Here is a 22,891-nt window from a genome sequence, read left to right as displayed (position 1 = left end):
ATCTTTGTATTGCACACAGAAACCAAGCTCCTAATGTCATTGCTCTGTGATAACTCTCACTGGCGCCAAATATAGGTTTTCTATGCATTGCATTTTGGGGGTTTTGGCTGGGTTTCTGTATAGCACTTTCTGACATTGGCTGATGTAAACAGGGCTTTAAAAAATCGAATGTGATTTGATTATTCTCGGTCTACTGGACTGACAGAACAGTTGATGTATTCCCAGTGAACTCTGTGTTGAATTCTCTCTCTGTCTCTGTCTCTGTCTCTGTCTCTGTCTCTGTCTCTGTCTCTGTCTCTGTCTCTGTCTCTGTCTCTGTCTCTGTCTCTGTCTCTCTGTCTCTCTGTCTCTCTGTCTCTCTGTCTCTCTCTCTCTCTCTCTCTCTCTCTCTCTCTCTCTCTCTCTCTCTCTCTCTCTCTCTCTCTCTCTCTCTCTCTCTCTCTCTCTCTCTCTCTCTCTCTCTCTCTCTCTCTCTCTCTCTCTCTCTCTCTCTCTCTCTCTCTCTCTCTCTCTCTCTCTCTCTCTCTCTCTCCTCTCTCTCTCTCTCTCTCTCCTCTCTCCCTCTCTCTCTCTCTCTCTCTCTCTCCTCTCTCTCTCTCTCCTCTCTCTCTCTCTCTCTCTCTCTCTCTCTCTCTCTCCTCTCTCTCTCTCTCTCTCTCTCTCTCTCTCTCTCTCTCTCTCTCTCTCTCTCTCTCTTTTCCCCCCTATAGTGGAAGAAGTATTGGTTCGTACTGACAGACCACAGCCTCCGATACTACAAGGACTCCATTGCTGAAGAGGTGACTTTTTTTCTCTAAATCCATCCATCCTCGTCAGTCGTGCTAGTGTAACTGTGACCGACTATAGCAAGGGCAGTAGTTATCTTTCAAATAAATGGAAAATGTTCGTTAATACAGTATTGGTTTTCTATTGATAACGTTGTATACTAAACACAAATATAAACGCAACATGTAAAGTGGGGGGGGGGGACCAGGATGAATATGTATGATCTTTCCAATTTGTAAGTCGCTCTGGATAAGAGCGTCTGCTAAATGACGTAAATGTAAAGTGTTGGTCCCATGTTTCATGAGCTGAGATATAAGATCCCAGAAATGTTCCATACGCACAAAAAGCTTATTTCTCTCCAATTTTGTGCACAAACTTGTTTACATCCTTGTTCGTGACTATTTCTCCTTTGCCAAGATAATCCATCCAACTGACAGGTGTGGCATATCAAGAAGCTGATTAAACAGCATGATCATTACACAGGTGCACCTTCTGCTGGGGACAATAAAAGCTGGCCTCGAACATTGTTTTAGAGAATTTGGAAGTGCGTCCAACCGGCCTCAAACACGCCAGGCCAGGACCTCCACATCTGGCTTCTTCACCTGTGGGATGGTCAGCCACCCGGGCAGCTGATGAAACTGTGGGTTTGCACAAACTGAATACTTTCTGCACAAACGGTCTCAGGGAAGCTCATCTGCATGCTCGTCGTCCTCACCAGGGTCTTGACCCGACCGCAGTTCGGCTTCAACCGGTTTCAACTGTACTGGGAAGATGGCAGAAAGCGTGTATGGTGTCGTGTGGGCGAGCGGTTTGCTGATGTCAACGTTGTGAACAGAGTGCCCCATGGTGACGGTGGGGTTATGGTATGGGCAGGCGTAAACTACGGACAACTAGGACAATTGCATTTTGTCAATGACAATTTGTATGCAGAGATACCGTGAAGAGATCCTGAGGCCCGTTGTCTTGCCATTCATCTGCCGCCATCACCTCATGTTTCAGCATGATAATACACAGCCCCATGTCGAAAGGATCTGTACACAATTCCTGGAAACTGAAAATGTCCCAGTTCTTCCACTGCCTTCATACTCACCAGACATGTCACCCGTTGAGCATGTTTGGGATGCTCTGGATCGACGTGTATGACACTGTGTTCCAGTTCCTGCCAATATCCAGCAACTTCACACAACCATTGAAGAGGTGTTGGGACAACATTCCACAGGCCACAATCAACAGCCTGATCAACTCTATGTGAAGAAGTTCTGTCACGCCGCATGAGGCAGATGGTGGTCACACCACGCCCTTTACCTTTTTTAAAAAGTTATCTTTGAAAACATGCATATCTGTATTCCCCAGTCATGTGAAATACATAGATTAGGGCCTAATGAATTCATTTAAATTGACTGATTTCCTTATATGAAATGTAACTCTTTAAAATTGGTTACATGTTGCGTTTTGTATTTTTGTTCGCCGTAAGTACCCAGTTTTTAAAGAATTGTTCCTGCAACTGGCTGCTTGTATGCTGATAATAGACTACTCTGTTCCTGACTTCACCATCTGTAGTAATGCTGTATTTCAGGCTTCAGATCTGGACGGGGAGATAGACCTGTCTACGTGTTATAACGTCACTGAATACCAGGCTCAACGCAACTACGGCTTCCAGATACATGTAAGCCCCAATCACTCACATACAATCTCAGATTATTTCATGTAGTAATAAGGATTTGATTTGCGTTTATCTAGCCATTTTTGTCTCTTTTTATCATCAAAAAGCACGTTGTTGTATGGATGTATCAGCCCTTCACTGTCACCCAATAGGATAGCTGTTATTGTACAGTGTGAATCTAATGCCTTAGCTGTCCTCCTCAGACCCAGGTGGGCATGCACATCCTGTCGGCCATGACTGCAGGCATACGGAGGAACTGGATCCAGGCTGTCATGAAGAATGTCAGACCCTCCACCGCTCCAGACGTGGCTAGCAACCACAGCTCCTTCTCCCCACTGGAGGGGCTGTTTCAGCCGGACGTGACCCAGGACTCCCCTTCCTCCGAGACCTCGTCCGTGGAGCGTGAGCCAGGTCCAGGCCCTAAGAAGAGCCGGGCACGCGAGCGCCGACAACAAGGCCGCTCAAAGACCTTCGACTGGGGCGAGTTCCGACCCATTGCCCAGGCTTTGGCCCAGCAGCGGGCCCAGAAGGCTGAGCCCCTGCAGACTGACATAGGAGACCCCGATCGGAACCGGAGGAGGGAAGAACGACGGAGGAGGTATGAATCTGTGACTGGCTCCTCCAAGGACCAACCAGCAGGCTCCGAGGGCGGGAGGATGGACTTTGAGAAGGGGGGAGGGAGTGAAGGCAGCCCTGGGGGTGAGTGTGGGGGTCCCCCCTTCCTGGAGAGGCAGCAGAAGGTGGAGGAGGAGATCGAGCAGCACTGGCAGCAGGTGGAGCAGACACCCATCAGGGATGAGAGGAGGGTACCTCTGCCCTCGACACTGCAGACCAGGGAGACGGCCGAGCTGGAGAAACTACTGGAGAGCTACATGAAAGGGGTGGGTGTTTTTATGGCAACCCGAGATCAATGTCAAAGGTCAGAGGTTGCTGATAGGTCAGTGTTCACCTTGTCCATTGTACCTTGCCTCTCCCAGGTAGAAGAGCTGAAGCTGCAGTTGGGGAGCTGTCACCAGCAGCTGCTACACTCCAACCAGCACAAACAGAATCTGGAGGTCCAGCTGAGGACGGCTCTGGAGAGAGAGCAGCACGTCCGTTCCGGATACGTCTCCCAGGTAAGCACCTCAGAGCTTTTCTTCTCCTCCGAGCTGTTCTATTCTCTATAGGCAGTCCTGTTGAGTTAACATTTCATGAAGTAAACCGTACAGATTGAGCAGTGTGTGTTCCTCTTTTCATGAAGTAACCTCCTTTGCATGTTGTATTTTTAATTGTGAGAAAACATCAAACTGACTGACATCAAAGCTACACAACGGCTCCAGAATGTTCCTTTGCATGAGTCCGTTCGTTGCATGTGAGGAGAAACTTCTTGTTTTTATGACTCCTTTTACGGCTTCTTGCTGATGTTTTTTTTTTTTTTTTTATAGGTAGGACAGATGTCGCAAACTCATGCATGTGTATCGAACGTTGATGCATTCAATTAACGATTAACATTTAGATGGATAAGTTTCCTTTTCGGTGTTCCTGTGATGCTGTAAATGGCTCCTTGACTTCAACAGTACAGCCATAGGAGTTGAAATAATGACGTTTGGCTCAGAACTGTATAAAATAAGGCTGGTCTCCTGACGATTTTTATTTGAATGGATTTCAGATGTTTTGTTTTCTACTGCTGTTCCAGACCATCCCTTCTTCTTGTTACTGATGTGCGCGCCAGACCTTTATGCAAGATGATAGTTTTCTGTTGTATTTTTGCTTGTGTGTATGTGTGTGTGTTAGAGAGCGGGTCAGAGTGTGTCCGTATGGAGGGCTAATGTATGCTTTTTTGAATTCTTCACCACTTATTGTGTAAATCTGAGTTTTATCAAAGATAGTTGGTTTGCTTGGATAGCTTGTGTAACAAATACAACTTTGATTCAGTTCACAAGGGATGTTTTTGAGTTGACGGCTTTGATGTTTAGAAAGGGAGAGAATGTGGTTAGTTTATGCGGTCCTTCGCATTTTTTTGCTAAAGTAAAAAAAAAAAAGTCATTTCAGGAGAAAATAATAAATTTCCTGTTCGTGTTGTTTTTACTTATTTTTGGTTTTAAGAAGCAATTTTCACGCTCATTACACTGTTTGATTTTAGTTCTGACCTGCGTTGTTATTGCTATTACGCAATAAAATGCGATGTGATGAGTGCCTTTTTGAGAAATGTTTTGTGAAGAGCGGAAAGAATTCAGAACAAGGATATCTCAAGAACATAGTTTATTCCAATAACCTGGTATGCCTCCCGTCTCGAATTAAACCACCTAGCTAGCACTAACTTTGCATTACTTACCCCATCAATTAACTCCTTAACCATTTAATGTGCATGCTAATTTGTGATTCACTAACCATGGCCATTAAATCTCTTTCCAGCGCTCTAATTCTCATAATTTGGCCTAATGATAGAAGCTGTAATGTTTTTCATCGTTATTGTTAAATGGCATAATGTTGAATTCAAAATTATATACGGTACAGGTCAAAAGTTTGGACACACCTACTCATTTAAGGGTTTTTCTTTATTTTTACTATTTTCTACATTGTAGAATAATATTGAAGACATCAAAACTATGAAATAATGGAATCATGTAGTAACTAAAGTGTTAAACAAATCAAAATATATTTTAGATTCTTCAAAGTAGCCACCCTTTGCCTTGATGACAGCTTTGCACACTCTTGGAGTTCTCTCAACCAGCTTCATGAGGAATGATTTTCCGACAGTCTTGAAGGAGTTCCCACATATGCTGAGCACTTGTTGGCTCCTTTTCCTTCACTCTGCAGTCCAACTCATCCCAAACCATCTCAATTGGGTTGAGGTCAGGTGATTGTGGAGGCCAGGTCATCACTCTCCTTCTTGGTCAAATATCCCTTACATAGTGTGTTGGGTCATTGTCCTTTTGAAAATCAAATGATAGTCCCACTAAGCGCAAACCAGATGGGATGGTGTTTCACTGCAGAATGCTGTGGTAGCCATGCTGGTTAAGTGTGCCTTGAATTCTAAATAAATCAAAGACCGTGTCACCAGCAAAGCACCATCACACCAACTCCTCCATGCTTCACGGGGGGAACCACACATGCGGAGATCATCCGTTCACCTACTCTGCGTCTCACAAAGACACGGCGGTTGGAAACAAAAATCTCAAATTTGGACTCATCAGACCAAAGGACAGATTTCCACTGGTCTAATGTTCCATCGCTTGTGTTTCTTGGCCCAAGCAAGTCTCTTATTCTTATTGGTGTCCTTTAGTAGTGGTTTCTTTGCAGCAATTCGACCACGAAGGCCTGATTCATGCAGTCTCCTCTGAACAGTTGATGTTGAGATTTGTCTGTTACTTGAACTCTATGAAGCATTTATTTGGGCTGCAATCTGAGGCTGGTAACTCTAATGAACGTATCCTCTGCAGGAGAGGTAACTAATTGAAATACATTCCAGGTGACTACCTCATAAAGCTGGTTGAGAGAATGCCAAGAGTGTGCAAAGCTTTCATCAAGGCAAAGGGTGGCTACTTTGATGAATCTGAAATATAAAATATATTTTGATTTGTTCAACCCTTTTTTGGTTACTACATGTGTTATTTCATAGTTGTAATGTCTTCATTATTATTTTACAATGTAGAAAATAGTAAAAAAATAAAGGAAAACCCTTTGAATGAGTAGGTGTGTCCAAACTTTTGACTTTATATTATGATTTCATAATATTTAATTGCTCTGAATCCAAAGGGAAATAATTGATGTATTACCTAAAACAATTTAGCTAGCCTTTTTCACCCCTGCTGTGTGTGTTAACCAACTTTCTGGTCCCCTTTTCCAAGCTGGAGCTCCCTTTGGTTCTGGAGGCTGATATCGAGCCCCAGACGAAGAGGCCGGAACTGGTTAGTTCTCAAGCGCAGAGCTTAGCAAGGAAGTATCAGGAGACCAAAGAGCTCCTGCAGCTGCAAGAACTGAAAAAGCGTAATATGCAGGCACAGCTTGGCCTCTCGCTTTCCCACCTCTCCATCAAGGAACTTTACCTTTCCCACCCCCAAACAACAGCCCCTCTGGAAAGCCTGCCTTCCTCAGAGCCGCCCGTCAAAAAGACTGTTAGCTTTTTGATCGAAGATAGTGCAGACAGGATTCAAGAGCTAGAGGACTTGATATCAGGAAAGTCCCTGACTCTGAAGGGACTGTTTAGATTGCTACGATCTCACAGTGAATTCTGCCTGGAGGGTAGTCCGGAAATAGGACAACAGGGTAGTTGCCAGAGGCTTTTGGAGAGCTGGAAGTTTCAACAAGAGGTAGACAGCGAGACCATGAGGCAGAGCTTGGCCAGGGCGGGCGAAAGCATCCACAGTTACGAATCGCGTCTCCTGGCCATGGAGGACATGCTAGGAAGGGATCAGAAGGTGGAGAGCCGGAAGACCCCTTACGGACCACCGTGTCAAATCGAAGACCACTCGGAAAGCCACGAGTTCACTGTACGGGCGTTGTCCCACAGGGTTGAACTTCTAAAGAGTGAAAACGGAGCGCTGAACCAGCGCTATCAGGAGATAGTGAACCAACTAACTGAGGCAGATAGGGAGATCGACAGGCTCAAAGCTGAGTTGATCAACCTGCAAGGTGGGAAACAGCACCTACTGATCCTAGAGGAGCTGAACGGAGTCAGGGCCAGACTAGCAGAGAGCCAAGCCAATGCCGTCGACAGGGAGTTCTATGAGAGAGAGCTGAATGAGAAGTCTGTGAAGCTTCATGAGGCCCTTGTCACCTTGGAGGTGCTAGAAAGCAGCCTGAATGACACGGAGAGAAGACTGCAGCTGAAAGAGGCCACTCTCAGAGGTCTGGGCTTCCAGATGGCAGAGGAAGGTGCTCCTGAGGAGAAAGGGCAACTGAAAGAGCAGCTGGAGGCAACAGGGGCCAAGCTCTTGGAAAAGGAAGAGCTCTGTAGAGAACTTCAAGCTCAGAACTTTGAATTTCAAGCTAGAAACCAGGAATCGGAGGGAGTCCAGAGTCTGAAACTTTTAGAGGCAGAGAATGAGATTCGGAGGTTGCGAGCAAAGTTGGGGGTAAAGGCAAAGTCGGCTAGGGGAGAAAGAGAAGTGATTGTTAGTGAAGACTTGATGCAGACAGGTGAGAGGAAGGTAGCAGACAAAAGTGTTATAAAGCAAGTAGTAGGTGAGATAAAGATGAAGTCTGAGGCCCTTAGTCGGGTGTTAGAGGTGTTAGTGAAGCTCGATGTTAGTGTGGAGAAAACACTAATTGATCTGAAAAGCTCTTTACATATCACAGACTGCCTTGGATACTGTGAAGAAGAGCCAGAGGAAGTAAGTCAGAGAGTAATGAAAAGGTTGGTATTAGAGGCAGCGTTCTGGAGTGGTCTGTTGAACGCTTTAGAGGTTAGCCCATGCAAGACCGAAGGTGAACGTGCATATAGTTTTCAAATGCGTGTAGTACAGCGTACGGTAGCTGAGAAGAGCATGTTGCTGTTGATGAACAGGATTTGTTCTCGACCCAAGATGGAGGTTGATAATGAGATGACTGTAAAGACCGCGCGAGCAGACCTTTCGGATTGGTGCAGCTGGCCTGATAACGACACCAGCACGCTCATTTTGAAAGATCTAACAGAGGCGTTGCAAGAGAAGGTGTATTTGTTTAACCTAATTGCCTCCACCATTGAAATGTCCACGAATGACACCCTCCTGTCCTTGGTCCTAGCTAGCTTTGATTCCGGCAAAGTTAAGAAACAATGGTCTGAGCACCTTGAAGACGCAGCCACAGAAGCTCACATGTCCTATCTCATCAGCAGGCTGAAGTTCCAACACGAGAAAGAACTGAAAGAAACAAAGGTTGAGAAACTTCAGATTGGCAACTCTGACTGTGCCAACTGCTGTCTATTGAGAGAACAGAACCGAGAACTCCAATCCAAATTGGCGGATCAACAGAATCATATGCAATGCCATGAAGGCACTATGAGTGAAGACACTAGACTAGTAACACACATTCAGATCGAAGGGGAGCCCATTGACTCCCTGGACAAGGCCATACAGCTGCAAGACATGGTAGCCAAGCACAAGCTGGAGCTGAGGGAGACCAAGGACGTCTACACACAGGTAACAGAAAATCTGCGACAGGAGGTGGCAAAGGTGTCCGAGATATTGCGTCTAGAACGTGAAGAAAACGTGAAGGAAATCGACTCTCTGACTGTCTGCATGGAGAACCTGAAGAAGAAACACGAGACAGAGAGGATCGTCCTACTGGAGAAGTTCCATCATCAGATGGATGTCACCCCAGGAGCAGGCTATCCCACTGGGGCAGAGGATGGGACGATGTCCCCTGAGACCTCCACAACCTCCGCCCTCAAGGAGCGCATCCAGGAGCTGGTGGCCCAGGTCTCGGCCATGACAGAGGAGATGAAGCGGAGGGAGCTCCAGGGCGACGCAGCTACTCTCCGGCTGAAATACGACAAAGACCTGGAGAATCTGAAGGTGGAAGCCGTTCCTTGTCCTTTCTGTTCCTCCGTCCGTGATGCCTTGTCTCCTTGTGGCACCCTCCAGACCCCCTCCTTACCTCCCTTACCCCCCCCTTTCCTCTGTAGCCCTGCTATCCTCACTCTGCTTGCTTTCCTTTGTATATCAGTATCCTCCAGTGTTGCATGGTGACTAATCCACTGTTAGTGCATGTGGTTGTTGACGCTACTTGTGCGCTGAGGAACCCGTTTTGTTTGACAGGAAAAAGGTTAGTTAACCAGAACTTATTCTCCGAAATCCCACCTGGAACATTGTTCATGTGGGAGGCAACCCATCTGCTTAGGGAGACCAACCAGAACCTCTCTTACAGTCCATGTGGGAGGCAACCCATCTGCTTGGTGAGACCAACCAGAACCTCTCTTACAGTCCATGTGGGAGGCAACCCATCTGCTTTGGGAGACCAACCAGAACCTCTCTTACAGTCCCGTGAACGTCAGGCTGACAAAGAATTCAGGTCATGTTATTTAGTGTCTATCAGCATATTTACACATCCAATGTGAAATGATCATCCCAGTAGGTATAGCTGCTGATGAAATTAATTCCTCGGAAGCTACAGTTTGATTTGGGTTCATTACAGATTCCTTTCTTCAGTAGGCGTCGTATATATTAGAAGTGTCAAATACAAATGGTTGAAGCCCTTTTTAAAGCTGTCCACCTATTGTTTTCCTCAACAGATACATGATTTAGATAATCGGGTGGACATTTAGTTTTTTCTTGAGGAGGAAGTTTAAATGAGCTGCATTTGAAGGTGCCTGGGGCTTACCTCTTTTCTCTTTTTGATGTGCTTTAACTGACAACAATTTACTTTTCCCCCTTCTGACATGCTGAATGAACTTAGAATAATTGACAAGCTATCAAAACATTGCAGAATGCTTGAAGCGTAGACATATTTGCAATGCAGATGCTTCTCCACCTGCATTGCTTGCTGTTTGGGGTTTTAGGCTGGGTTTCTGTACAGCACTTTGTGACATCAGCTGATGTAATAAGGGATTTATTTGATTGATATTTACTTTCTTGGAAACGTCAAAAAAGGTATATTAACCACATTCCACCATGATCATATACCTAGAATCTTTGGTAATGTATGTGAACATATAGTTACCCAGATGTTTTCATTCGTCATAGATACTGTCTTGTGTTTTATTATTCATTTAGACTACATAGAATTCATGTATATAAAAAATATATATGTTTTATCCATTGTCGTGGTCTCTACATTTACATTGTAGACGTTTATAATAATTACACAGGTCATTTATAATCAGGCTCCAGCTTTATATGAATCGTTTTAAGAGCTGTTGTTTTCTGCGTGTTTATATTAGGCCTGAATAGAGACGGTTTCTAAGCAGATGACATGGGTTCTCCTACTCCGGTTTAGAACACAGTTTGGGAACACAGCTTGGGGACACAGTTTGGGAACACCGCTTGGTAACACAGTTTGGGAACACCGCTTGGGAACACAGTTTGGGAACACAATTTGGGGACACAGTTTGGGAACACAGCTTGGGGACACAGTTTGCGAACACAGCTTGGGAACACAGCTTGGTGACACAGTTTGGGAACAATTTGGGGACACAGCTTGGGGACACAGCTGACATGAGTTGACCTGCGCTACACCAGGTCTTTTGTTGTTGCTGCCGGTGATGTAATCTTTGTATTGTTGTTGTGTGTGGAGACGGACGGGTGGTAGCATTTTTGCGGTCCTCTTAACAGTAATAACCTTGTAATATCAGTAATACCGTTTTAGCAGTGCTCTTCCTGGTCCCTGAGGACAGGTTTCATCCCTGGAACACAGTCCCTCCAGTCAGACATACTTTATTTACATGTACTTGTATACTATACACCAGCCACTCCCCTAAACAGGAAATGGCCCCCACGAACGCACTTAGACACACACACACACTAAACAAAGGGCAGGTGTTGCTTGCTGTGATGTCACAGTAGGAAGTGCCCCCAAATATCCAGCCAGTGGGGGGTTGGCTCAGTCTCAAAGTTTGTTCCGTCCTGGGCCAGTTTCCTGAGCGCTGTGAAAACAGACTTTTTAGGAATAGAGAGAGGGAGCATAGGACGGTGCTCAGATTAGCAGCACTGAATAGAGGACGGAAGTAGGTTTTGGGTCGGGAAGGCCTTTCAAATCCCCTCTTGCGGAAACATGCACTGTAATTATAATAGCACTGTGAGTGGCTCTTTCTGGAACCGTGTTGATCAGACCCTCCCCAGCCTTCTTTCTCTATACCGCTAAAAGGTGTTGGTGCGAAGCTGCCAATCCTGCCTCATTTGACACAGACAGGCTGGCCCAGGGACAGTACGATGGAGACACACCAGACTCCACTGTCTGTCTGTCCCCACAGAATCAGCCTATTATCCAGTGTTCTATTTGGTGTCATCTTAACCTCCTACATTCCACCAAGACATCCCCAATAGAAACAGATTAGACGTTTTTCACATAATAGACGGCTAACAATATGACGCACTATGACACAAACTCAATTTGTAATAGGTGTTTTATGAGCGAGCGGCCCGGATTACACTTGGCTTCAAATCTTGGCAGCGGTTGAATACCTTCACTGTTGCAGGGATAATTTGGCTATAGAACACAGCCTACTCAATCACATTGTGTTCTCGCTGCCTACGCATTTCTTCAACGTATTGTGTATTCTGTACCAGAGGCTTATGTTGTTAATAGCTAAAGTAGCTAGCTTGGTGTTTGTCGTCAGTGATCAGTGAATAGATGGTCAGCAGTTGGTGGCCGGGGTCAGGAGTTCTGGATCAGAGTTGTTTGGGCTTTAACTAGATCCAGAGTTTGACCAGGAAAAATACTCTATAACTAGGGTCCAGAGGTTTTCCTAGTCAAGTCACATGGTCAGGCAAGAAACTCCTGGCCCTGTAGCTTATGGTTTCATGTAGGTTCACTTTTCACTGATTCCCCTCCATTGATAGGCCACCTGTGAGAGGGGCTTTGCTGCCATGGAGGAGTCCCACCAGAGGGTGATTGAAGAACTGCAGAGGAAAAACCAGAGAGCACTGGAGAACCTACACGAGGAAAAGGAGAGGCTGCTAGCCGAGGAGACTGCCGCTACCATATCCGGTCAGTAGCAATTGCGATAGGGTTAGCGTTAGCCGCTATCAGCAGTAGCACCTTGGTAATCATATAGGCCTAGTGTCCCATGCTAGCAGTACCATCAGGCTAACATTAAGTATTTTGTTCACTTGTGTACACAAATCCACAATTGTGAGTTACCATGGTCTTTGGGTTCTGCTTTATAAAACAGTGGATTTTCTTTCTAAAACTACAGGATTATCTAATGTGGTCCGGCTACGCTTGATGATCTCTCCTAAATAACAACGTTCTTTGTTTTGGTTGCCCCAGCGATCGAGGCGATGAAGAACGCCCACCGGTCGGAGCTGGAGAAGGAGCTGGACAAGGCCCGCAAGTCCAACAGCAACACGGAGAACGCAGACATAGAGGAGATATGCAGGCAACACGAGTAAGTTAGCATATCATTATGACAAGATGGCACCGACTGACACGTTCGCCGTGTTGCTAGCTCCTAGCCAACTACTTTCCAGAACTGGACCCTTTGTTCAGTTCTCCCAAAGCAGTTCCATTCCTTCCAGGAGCCCTACCAAAAAGAGAGCTAGCGTTCTAGTCAGACTAAGGAGAAGGGCAAATCACCTAATGCTTCCTGGTATTTTACTAGCAAATGTACAGTCTCTAGACAATAAGTTACAAGCTCAGAGTGAGGATTTCCTACCAACGGGACCTGAGAGACACACATAATTTGCCTCACTGAAACGTGGCTCACGGGCTCCGTGCTGGATCTGGCTATCCAGCCTGCTGGGTTTTCCATTATCGCGTGGTCAGAGGAATCTTTCTGGGAAAAGTAAAGGGGAAGGCATTTTCTTCATTTTCAATAACTCATGGTGTGACTGTGGTAACAATTCCTCGCAACTTTCTGTTCTCCCGCTCTGGAATACCTCCCGATTACATGCCGACCCCACTATCTCCCAAGATAATTCCCAGTGGTTATAATCACGGCTGTATACCCCCAGCACCGATCCTCCCATGGGGGCCCCCGCTGCAGTAGAAGACTGTGAGCTCTAGATCTCTGCAGGTGACGTCAGTAAGACCTTCAAGCGTGTGAATGCTCGCAAAGGAGCCGGTCCAGACAGTATCCCCGGCAACCTCCTCAGAGCATGCGCAGACCAGCTGGCTGGAGTTTTCACGGACATATTCAACCTCTCCCTGTCCCAGTCTGTGATCCCCACATGCTTTAAGATGTCCACCATTGTCCCTGTACCCAATCAAGCAAAGGTAACCTGCCTAAATCACTATCGCCCTGTAGCACTCACTTCTGTCATCATGAAGTGCTTTGAGATGCTGGTTCCAAGAACCAAATCAGCTCCACCTTACCTGACACCCTGGGCCCACAAAAATCTGCATACGCTCCAACATATCCACAGATGACGCATTCGCCATTGCCCTACACACTGCCCTATCCCACCTGGACAAGAGCAACACCTATGCGAGAAAGATGTTAATCGCCTACAGCTCAGCTTTCAACACCATAGGCCCCTCCATGCTTGACACTAAGCTCAAGGCCCTGGGTATGAACACCTCCCTCTGCAACTGTACCCCAGGTGGTGAGGGTAGGCAACACACCTCTGCTACACTGACCCTCAACACGGGGTCCCCCAGGGGTGTGTGCTCAGTCCCCTACTGTACATCTGCATGGCCACGTACGACTCCAACATCATCATCAGGCGACTGAAGAGATTCAGCATGTCTCAGGTCCTCAAGAAGTTCTACCGCTGCACTGTCGAGAGCATCCAAGACCGGCGGCATCACCGCCTGGTACAGCAACTGCACCGCCCTCAACCGGAAGACTCTACAAAGGGTGGTATGGACTGCCCAATACGCTCCCTGCCCTCCTATTATATCTACAACAGGCGATGTTTGAGGAAGGCCCGGAAGATCGTCAAGGGCTGCAGTCACCCGAGCCGTAGACTGTTTAGTCTGTTACCATCTGGGAAACGGTGACGGAGCATCGGGTCTCGGACCAACAGGCTCCGAGACAGCTTCTACCACCAGGCCATCAGACTGCTGAACAGCTATGTCTCCCTGCACAGACCTAAACCTTAGAGCCTATTGCACCAGCCAACTGTAGATGTGACTGCACCTTTTATACCTGCTGGAAACTAGATGTGACTGCACCTTTTATACCTGCTGGAAACTAGATGTGACTGCACCTTTTATACCTGCTGGAAACTAGATGTGACTGCACCTTTTATACCTGCTGGAAACTAGATGTGACTGCACCTTTTATACCTGCTGGAAACTAGATGTGACTGCACCTTTTATACCTGCTGGAAACTAGATGTGACTGCACCTTTTATACCTGCTGGAAACTAGATGTGACTGCACCTTTTATACCTGCTGGAAACTAGATGTGACTGCACCTTTTATACCTGCTGGAAACTAGATGTGACTGCACCTTTTATACCTGCTGGAAACTAGATGTGACTGCACCTTTTATACCTGCTGGAAACTAGATGTGACTGCACCTTTTTATAACTTAATTTTATAATTCTGTTTTTTATATTGAAGTTCAAATCCAACCCAGTGCCATGGGAACGAAGGTCTGGGCAAAGCCAGTATGTCACTGTGACTGGCTGTGCCTTGCCAGCTGTAACCAGGGCAACCTGGAACTAAGGTGGCGACTGGTGACCTTGCCAAACTTGGAATTACAGACCGACACAGTTCCAGCCGTCTGTCTGGGGGTTTATTAAGGAACTGATTAGCAGCAGTCTGGCCCAGTCTGTCTAGCCTCTGAATACACTGAAGCTCCAGTGTCAGGCCAGAACTCAAATATGAAGGAAGCAGTTGCTGTACTGAGTCTGGTTCCTTACCGTGTTCTTTTCCTACTCACCCAACAAAATGAAGGAGTTTTCTAAGATCTGTGGTACTGTTTCCTTTGGTCAGCTATTATGATGGAAAAGTGTTCAGTGTGGTCTTTTGGTTGAGTTTCCTGAGTGTGGTAAATGTATGGTGTTGATTGGCTGAGTGTGGAACTGAATGGTAAATGTATGGTGTTGATTGGCTGAGTGTGGTACTGAATGGTAAATGTATGGTGTTGATTGGCTGAGTGTGGTACTGAATGGTAAATGTATGGTGTTGATTGGCTGAGTGTGGTACTGAATGGTAAAAGTATGGTGTTGATTGGCTGAGTGTGGTACTGAATGGTAAATGTATGGTGTTGATTGGCTGAGTTTGGTACTGAATGGTAAATGTATGGTGTTGATTGGCTGAGTGTGGAACTGAATGGTAAATGTATGGTGTTGATTGGCTGAGTTTGGTACTGAATGGTAAATGTATGGTGTTGATTGGCTGAGTTTGGTACTGAATGGTAAATGTATGGTGTTGATTGGCTGAGTGTGGAACTGAATGGTAAATGTATGGTGTTGATTGGCTGAGTGTGGTACTGAATGGTAAATGTATGGTGTTGATTGGCTGAGTGTGGAACTGAATGGTAAATGTATGGTGTTGATTGGCTGAGTGTGGTACTGAATGGTAAATGTATGGTGTTGATTGGCTGAGTGTGTTGCTTTGTGTTGTCTGATTTACTGAGTGTTTTCCTGTGTTCTCTCTCTCTCTCCCTCTTTCCCTCTCTCTCTCTCTTTCCCTCTCACTTTCCCCGCTCTCTTTCCCTCTCTCTCTATCTTTGCCTTTCCCTCTCGTTCTCTCTCTCTTTCTCCCTCTCCCTCCCCCATCTTTGTTGCAGAGAGGAGCTGTGTTCGTTCCAGAGGGAGATCGAGGTGCTGTCGGAGCAGTATTCTCAGAAGTGCCTGGAGAACGCCCACCTGGCTCAAGCCCTGGAGGCTGAGAGACAGGCCCTCAGACAGTGTCAGAGGGAGAACCAGGAGCTCAACGCACACAACCAGGTACACACACACACACAACCAGGTACACACACACACACACAACCAGGTACACACACACAACCAGGTACACACACACACACAACCAGGTACACACACACACACAACCAGGTACACACACACACACACACACACACACACACACAACCAGGTACACACACACACACAACCAGGTACACACACACACACACAACCAGGTACACACACACCCAGGCACTAACACACACCCAGGTAATAGTCCTCACACTTACCATGACATCTAATGTGCCTTGTGTCTGTAGGAGCTGAACAACCGTCTAGCTGCAGAGATCACGAAGATCCGCTCTATGGCCGCTGAAGACGGGGGTGGAAACACCTGCAACATCACACATGGGAAGGAACTGTACGAGCTAGAGGTAAGCTCCGCTCCAGGTGAACTGTACGAGCTAGAGGTAAGCTCCGCTCCAGGTGAACTGTACGAGCTAGAGGTAAGCTCCGCTCCAGGTGAACTGTACGAGCTAGAGGTAAGCTCCGCTCCAGGTGAACTGTACGAGCTAGAGGTAAGCTCCGCTCCAGGTGAACTGTACGAGCTAGAGGTAAGCTCCGCTCCAGGTGAACTGTACGAGCTAGAGGTAAGCTCCGCTCCAGGTGAACTGTACGAGCTAGAGGTAAGCTCCGCTCCAGGTGAACTGTACGAGCTAGAGGTAAGCTCCGCTCCAGGTGAACTGTACGAGCTAGAGGTAAGCTCCGCTCCAGGTGAACTGTACGAGCTAGAGGTAAGCTCCGCTCCAGGTGAACTGTACGAGCTGGAGGTAAGCTCCGCTCCAGGTGAACTGTACGAGCTAGAGGTAAGCTCCGCTCCAGGTGAACTGTACGAGCTGGAGGTAAGCTCCGCTCCAGGTGAACTGTACGAGCTGGAGGTAAGCTCCGCTCCAGGTGAACTGTACGAGCTGGAGGTAAGCTCCGCTCCAGGTGAACTGTACGAGCTGGAGGTAAGCTCCGCTCCAGGTGAACTGTACGAGCTAGAGGTAAGCTCCGCTCCAGGTGAACTGTACGAGCTGGAGGTAAGCTCCGCTCCAGGTGAACTGTACGAGCTGGAGGTAAGCTCCGCTCCAGGTGAACTGTACGAGCTGGAGGTAAGCTCCGCTCCAGGTGAACTGTACGAGCTAGAGGTAAGCTCCGCTCCAGGTGAACTGTACGAGCTAGAGGTAAGCTCCGCTCCAGGTGAACTGTACGAGCTAGAGGTAAGCTCCGCTCCAGGTGAACTGTACGAGCTAGAGGTAAGCTCCGCTCCAGGTGAACTGTACGAGCTAGAGGTAAGCTCCGCTCCAGGTGAACTGTACGAGCTAGAGGTAAGCTCCGCTCCAGGTGAACTGTACGAGCTGGAGGTAAGCTCCGCTCCAGGTGAACTGTACGAGCTAGAGGTAAGCTCCGCTCCAGGTGAACTGTACGAGCTGGAGGTAAGCTCCGCTCCAGGTGAACTGTACGAGCTAGAGGTAAGCTCCGCTCCAGGTGAACTGTACGAGCTGGAGGTAAGCTCCGCTCCAGGTGAACTGTACGAGCTGGAGGTAAGCTCCGCTCCAGGTGAACTGTACGAGCTGGAGGTAAGCTCCGCTCCAGGTGAACTGTACGAGCTGGAGGTAAGCTCCGCTCCAGGTGAACTGTACGAGCTGGAGGTAAGCTCCGCTCCAGGTGAACTGTACGAGCTGGAGGTAAGCTCCGCTCCAGGTGAACTGTACGAGCTGGAGGTAAGCTCCGCTCCAGGTGAACTGTACGAGCTAGAGGTAAGCTCCGCTCCAGGTGAACTGTACGAGCTAGAGGTAAGCTCCGCTCCAGGTGAACTGTACGAGCTAGAGGTAAGCTCCGCTCCAGGTGAACTGTACGAGCTAGAGGTAAGCTCCGCTCCAGTTGAACTGTACGAGCTAGAGGTAAGCTCCGCTCCAGGTGAACTGTACGAGCTAGAGGTAAGCTCCGCTCCAGGTGAACTGTACGAGCTAGAGGTAAGCTCCGCTCCGCTCCAGGTGAACTGTACGAGCTAGAGGTAAGCTCCGCTCCAGGTGAACTGTACGAGCTAGAGGTAAGCTCCGCTCCAGGTGAACTGTACGAGCTAGAGGTAAGCTCCGCTCCAGGTGAACTGTACGCGCTAGAGGTAAGCTCCGCTCCAGGTGAACTGTACGCGCTAGAGGTAAGCTCCGCTCCAGGTGAACTGTACGAGCTAGAGGTAAGCTCCGCTCCAGGTGAACTGTACGAGCTAGAGGTAAGCTCCGCTCCAGGTGAACTGTACGAGCTAGAGGTAAGCTCCGCTCCAGGTGAACTGTACGAGCTGGAGGTAAGCTCCGCTCCAGGTGAACTGTACGAGCTGGAGGTAAGCTCCGCTCCAGGTGAACTGTACGAGCTGGAGGTAAGCTCCGCTCCAGGTGAACTGTACGAGCTGGAGGTAAGCTCCGCTCCAGGTGAACTGTACGAGCTGGAGGTAAGCTCCGCTCCAGGTGAACTGTACGAGCTGGAGGTAAGCTCCGCTCCAGGTGAACTGTACGAGCTAGAGGTAAGCTCCGCTCCAGGTGAACTGTACGAGCTAGAGGTAAGCTCCGCTCCAGGTGAACTGTACGAGCTAGAGGTAAGCTCCGCTCCAGGTGAACATAAGGTTGGACGATTTGAAGTCTTCCTGTTTGTTGAAAGGGGACATTGCTTTTATACACAGCTGAAGTTTACCCCTTAAATCTTAGCGTTCTGATCTTTCCCAGGTGATGTTGAGGGTGAAGGAGTCCGAGGTCCAGTATCTGAAGCAGGAGATCAACTATCTGAAGGATGAACTCCAGGCCGCCCAAAGAGTAAGACCCAAGTTACCTAAAACAGCTTTTTATCACTTTTCATTGTATTTTATGTTATTTTCTCATTTTATGCTGAGGTTGTATTCCTCACCCTACCACCTTAAACGATGTATCATTTGTCCCTCCAGGATAAGAAGAATGCGACGGACAAGTACAGGGACATCTACACAGAGCTGAGTATCGTGAGGGCCAAAGCAGAGCGAGACCTGGGGAGGCTCAGAGAGCAGCTGCAGCTGGCCCACGAGGCACTGGGGGAACCATCACTGGAGGAGGTGGAGAGGGCAGGAGGATACGGTAGGAATACAGAACACTTTCTAGCCTTCTGCTACTCCATTAATGTGTTCCAAATGGAACCCTAGTCCCTAGCTAGTGTTCCAAATGGAACCCTAGTCCCTAGCTAGTGTTCCAAATGGAACCCTAGTCCCTAGCTAGTGTTCCAAATGGAACCCTAGTCCCTATCTAGTGTTCCAAATGGAACCCTACTCCCTATCTAGTGTTCCAAATGGAACCCTAGGCACTATCTAGTGTTCAAAATGGAACCATAGACCCTATTTAGTGTTCCAAATGGAATCCTAGTCCCTACTTAGTGTTCCAAATGGAACCCTAGTGCACTACTTAGTGTTCCAAATGGAACCCTAGTGCACTACTTAGTGTTCCACATGGAACCCTATACCCTTCTTAGTGTTCCAAATGGAACCCTAGTCCCTACTTAGTGCACTACTTATGCCCTGAGCCTTTTGTTTCAGTCTTAACAAGTTTGGTGGTTGCTTCACTCATAACCAATGTGTGGCAATGCCTCCAACATTTGTATTTGGTCTCGACATTTACATAAGATGTCTCATAGTCCAGGCTGTCTCTGACCTGCAACCCATTGACCTCCTTACAACAACCAGGCAGACAAGTAGATGTATTACAGTAGTGTCTATAGTATACTGACAATAAGCTGAACTAGTTGTCTTCTCTCTCCTCAGATATTATGAAGTCCAAAAGCAACCCTGACATTCTCAAGATGGCGGCCGCTGCCGCCAAACGCACCGAGCGCACCATGAGGTCAAAGGTATAACTTATTAACGCCTGAGTAAGACATCTTAATGTGTTTTACACAATCGAGAAGTCTCCCCACAGCTGAAGGTTGTGTGTGTGTGTGAGAACGGTTCAGTTGGAACCAGGTGCCATTGAGCTGTGACACACTGCCACCTTCAGGTTAACTACTGCATTACACTGCAACTTTTGAATTCCCCAGCAGGTGAATGTACTGTATTGGGTGGCTGCATTGGCCATATGAACATACAACACTTTTGTCATATTACTCTAAAAAACCTTTAAACAAATCCCTTTGTGCTATTTGATTGTGGGTTAAAATGCTTCTATAAGAGAGAAGTGTACCAACATGTGACGAGATGGGTCTCCCCCAAAGCCCCTTCTCGGTCTGTGTCTGGTGACATGCCCAGGGCCAGCTAGGGCTGCCTGACAACCTATAGGCCTACATTTCTCCTTATGGTCACATAACACACCAGACTACCACCAATAGCAGTGCATCCATTGGTGTGCCACCATTTTGTTTATGTGTTCACCCTTCAGCAGTGTGTTACCCAGAAATAATCACTATACCCCCTTTCTGCTCATTCTAATGGTCTCCAACGTCCTTTCTGGGTGTGTATAAAAGACTTGCATTATTATTCCCCACATTTATAGTACGGATGAGAAAAAAGCCCTCTGCATTACTAGGCCCTCTGGACTCTTGTTCTTTCCCTCCTCTGAATCTCACACATTAACAGTCAAAATCACATTTTTGATTGTGGGTTTGAATGGGATCACCTGGTTTTGGTACCAGTGGGCCTAGAGAGAAGTATCAGTTTTACCAGTGACAGAAATCAGTGCACCTCTCTGTTTGCATCAATCTGCTTCCTCGTCAATGATTCAGTCCTGTCTACCTGAAACGCACAGTTAAACCCGACCACGGTCATTAACAGTCTCCTCCCCCCCCAGAGTCTTAAGGAAGGGCTCACTGCCGAGCAGCGCCTCCACCTGTTTGACAAAGACACTAAGGAGTTCTGACAGCGTGGCCTACGTCACACCGCTCCAGCCACCTTGCAGCATGTTTAGAAAGGCCACTCTATTTTACCTCTGTAATTACTTCTTTAGAAACACACTGGTCACCACACACATGTCGTGTGTGTATATATTCAAAATAAAACATGGTGTGAAGATTGGAAGTTTATGTCTAGACTCATTCCATGCACTTTAGTTACTGTGACATTTTGGTTTTTGGTTTTGTCTTACAGTAAATTCTCTGTACGGTTTTTAATGAGGCATTTATCATGCCTACACTAACAAAGATGGCCTGTAAAGCTACTGTTTGGACTGCTTAGTCTGTGTTAATAGCCGAAGGAATAAGTATGATGTTGTAAAGGCTAAACACAACTGCATAATGATGATGATGATGGAATAATTACTTACATAAGCCAAACCGTAGGAACAATCTTGCCTTCAGGCCTGCGTGTTATGCTAGGTGAGGTCAGTGTTCACATGCTGTCGTTTCCCTCTATCCCCTTAACAAAGCTATGGAAAGAAAAAGTTTGCCTGCATCATTGTACAAGTAAACTATCTGTTACGTTGGATGTTGCTCCTTCATTGCCTGATGTGTTGACTTGTTATATGATCATTATTAACATCATAGAATGTTTTCTGAAACAGGACAATTTTAAAATGACCCCTGGAAGGCGACTGCTGAACGCATACAGAACGAATGGGATTATCTGATTTATGATATAAATATATTTACATTCTTCTCTCTGTAATTGTATTGGCACAGCTGTATGGGAGGATGATTTGTTGGAGTCGGTTATGTCTGTAGTCTTGTTCAGTGGCAGTCCCTTTGTATTTATTTATGTGGGGGGGGGGGGTTTGTCTCACATACCAATTTCTCTGTACTCTACTGTTGTAAATATACAGCCAATGTATACCAACTGACAAACGGTTTATTAGCAATAAATATTTTTGCACCCTGTGTTCAGTTTGAGTGTTTTAATCTACTAAACTGTGTTAATCTTTCTCCAAACCGATTTAAAACTAATTATACACCGCAACACTTTTCTCTCAAGGGCCCCAGTCAAGTAGTTTTTTTTTTTTGCCTGCTATTTAATTGATCAATTGTCCAGAGAGAACACTTACAGGGCCTATTGAAAGTCTACACAGCCCGTGCACATACTTCACATGTTGCTGCCTTTAAAGTTAAAAGGCATTCAATTGGATTTCTTTCCAACAGATCTACACAACCTCCACTGTTTCAAAATGAAAGGAAATTAGACATGTTTCTGAATATTTTTTATATATATATATATAATACATCTTCACTCGTGAAAAAGTACTACTGAATTACGACACAAAACCTATTCGTGCAGTAGTGAATGTGTAGTTCATGCACTCTCAAGATATACAAGTAGAGTTTTGCGGTGTTCAGTAGAAAAACACTAGTTTCCAGTAATCAAGTAGAGTTTTGCAGTGTTCAGGAGGAAAACACTAGTTTCCAGTAATCAAGTAGAGTTTTGCAGTGTTCAGTAGAAAAACACTAGTTTCCAGTAATCAAGTAGAGTTTTGCAGTGTTCAGTAGAAAAACACTAGTTTCCAGTAATCAAGTAGAGTTTTGCAGTGTTCAGTAGAAAAACACTAGTTTCCAGTAATCAAGTAGAGTTTTGCGGTGTTCAGTAGAAAAACACTAGTTTCCAGTAATCAAGTAGAGTTTTGCAGTGTTCAGTAGAAAAACACTAGTTTCCAGTAATCAAGTAGAGATTTGCAGTGTTCAGTAGAAAAACACTAGTTTCCAGTAATCAAGTAGAGATTTGCAGTGTTCAGTAGAAAAACACTAGTTTCCAGTAATCAAGTAGAGATTTGCAGTGTTCAGTAGGAAAACACTAGTTTCCAGTAATCAAGTAGAGATTTGTACTAATTGATGTTGGTAGTAAATAAGTAGTCAAAATACAACCAGAAGACCGCAGAAGACAAAACAGGAAGTAGTTGGTTGTTACTACTGTTTTTGACAATCCCTGAATGTAATCATCTATCATCCATGTCATCCTGTCTTTCATAGCCCTTAGGCTGGCACCATCTGTAAATTGAACTTTCCATTATGTTTTATGAATACTTTCATGTCGTTTAGACCTTATATATATCTTTTTATCACATTAGAAAGATTG

At 46.4% G+C, this 22,891-nt stretch overlaps 1 protein-coding gene across 3 annotated transcripts in view; it reads left to right on the top strand.

Moving 5' to 3' along the window:
• Positions 1–21,705, top strand: part of LOC129815338 (myosin phosphatase Rho-interacting protein-like) — an 80,030-nt gene extending 58,325 nt beyond the window's left edge. The window contains exons 10-22 of one of the 3 annotated variants that reach the window (XM_055869099.1): positions 711–779; positions 2,342–2,431; positions 2,632–3,309; positions 3,406–3,543; positions 6,259–8,904; positions 11,887–12,034; positions 12,317–12,434; positions 15,729–15,888; positions 16,167–16,280; positions 18,609–18,695; positions 18,824–18,989; positions 19,667–19,752; positions 20,685–21,705. In XM_055869099.1, coding sequence (XP_055725074.1) covers positions 711–779; positions 2,342–2,431; positions 2,632–3,309; positions 3,406–3,543; positions 6,259–8,904; positions 11,887–12,034; positions 12,317–12,434; positions 15,729–15,888; positions 16,167–16,280; positions 18,609–18,695; positions 18,824–18,989; positions 19,667–19,752; positions 20,685–20,753 — 4,569 coding nt within the window. In that variant the 3' untranslated portion in view covers positions 20,754–21,705. The remainder of the gene's footprint in view (positions 1–710; positions 780–2,341; positions 2,432–2,631; positions 3,310–3,405; positions 3,544–6,258; positions 8,905–11,886; positions 12,035–12,316; positions 12,435–15,728; positions 15,889–16,166; positions 16,281–18,608; positions 18,696–18,823; positions 18,990–19,666; positions 19,753–20,684) is intronic. The other 2 variants (XM_055869183.1, XM_055869258.1) reach the window with 2 other exon arrangements.
• Positions 21,706–22,891: the final 1,186 nt, after the last annotated feature.

This window comes from Salvelinus fontinalis, chromosome 1 (assembly GCF_029448725.1).
Source record: "Salvelinus fontinalis isolate EN_2023a chromosome 1, ASM2944872v1, whole genome shotgun sequence".
Lineage (NCBI taxonomy): Eukaryota > Metazoa > Chordata > Actinopteri > Salmoniformes > Salmonidae > Salvelinus > Salvelinus fontinalis.
This window is presented reverse-complemented; position numbering and strand designations above follow the sequence as displayed.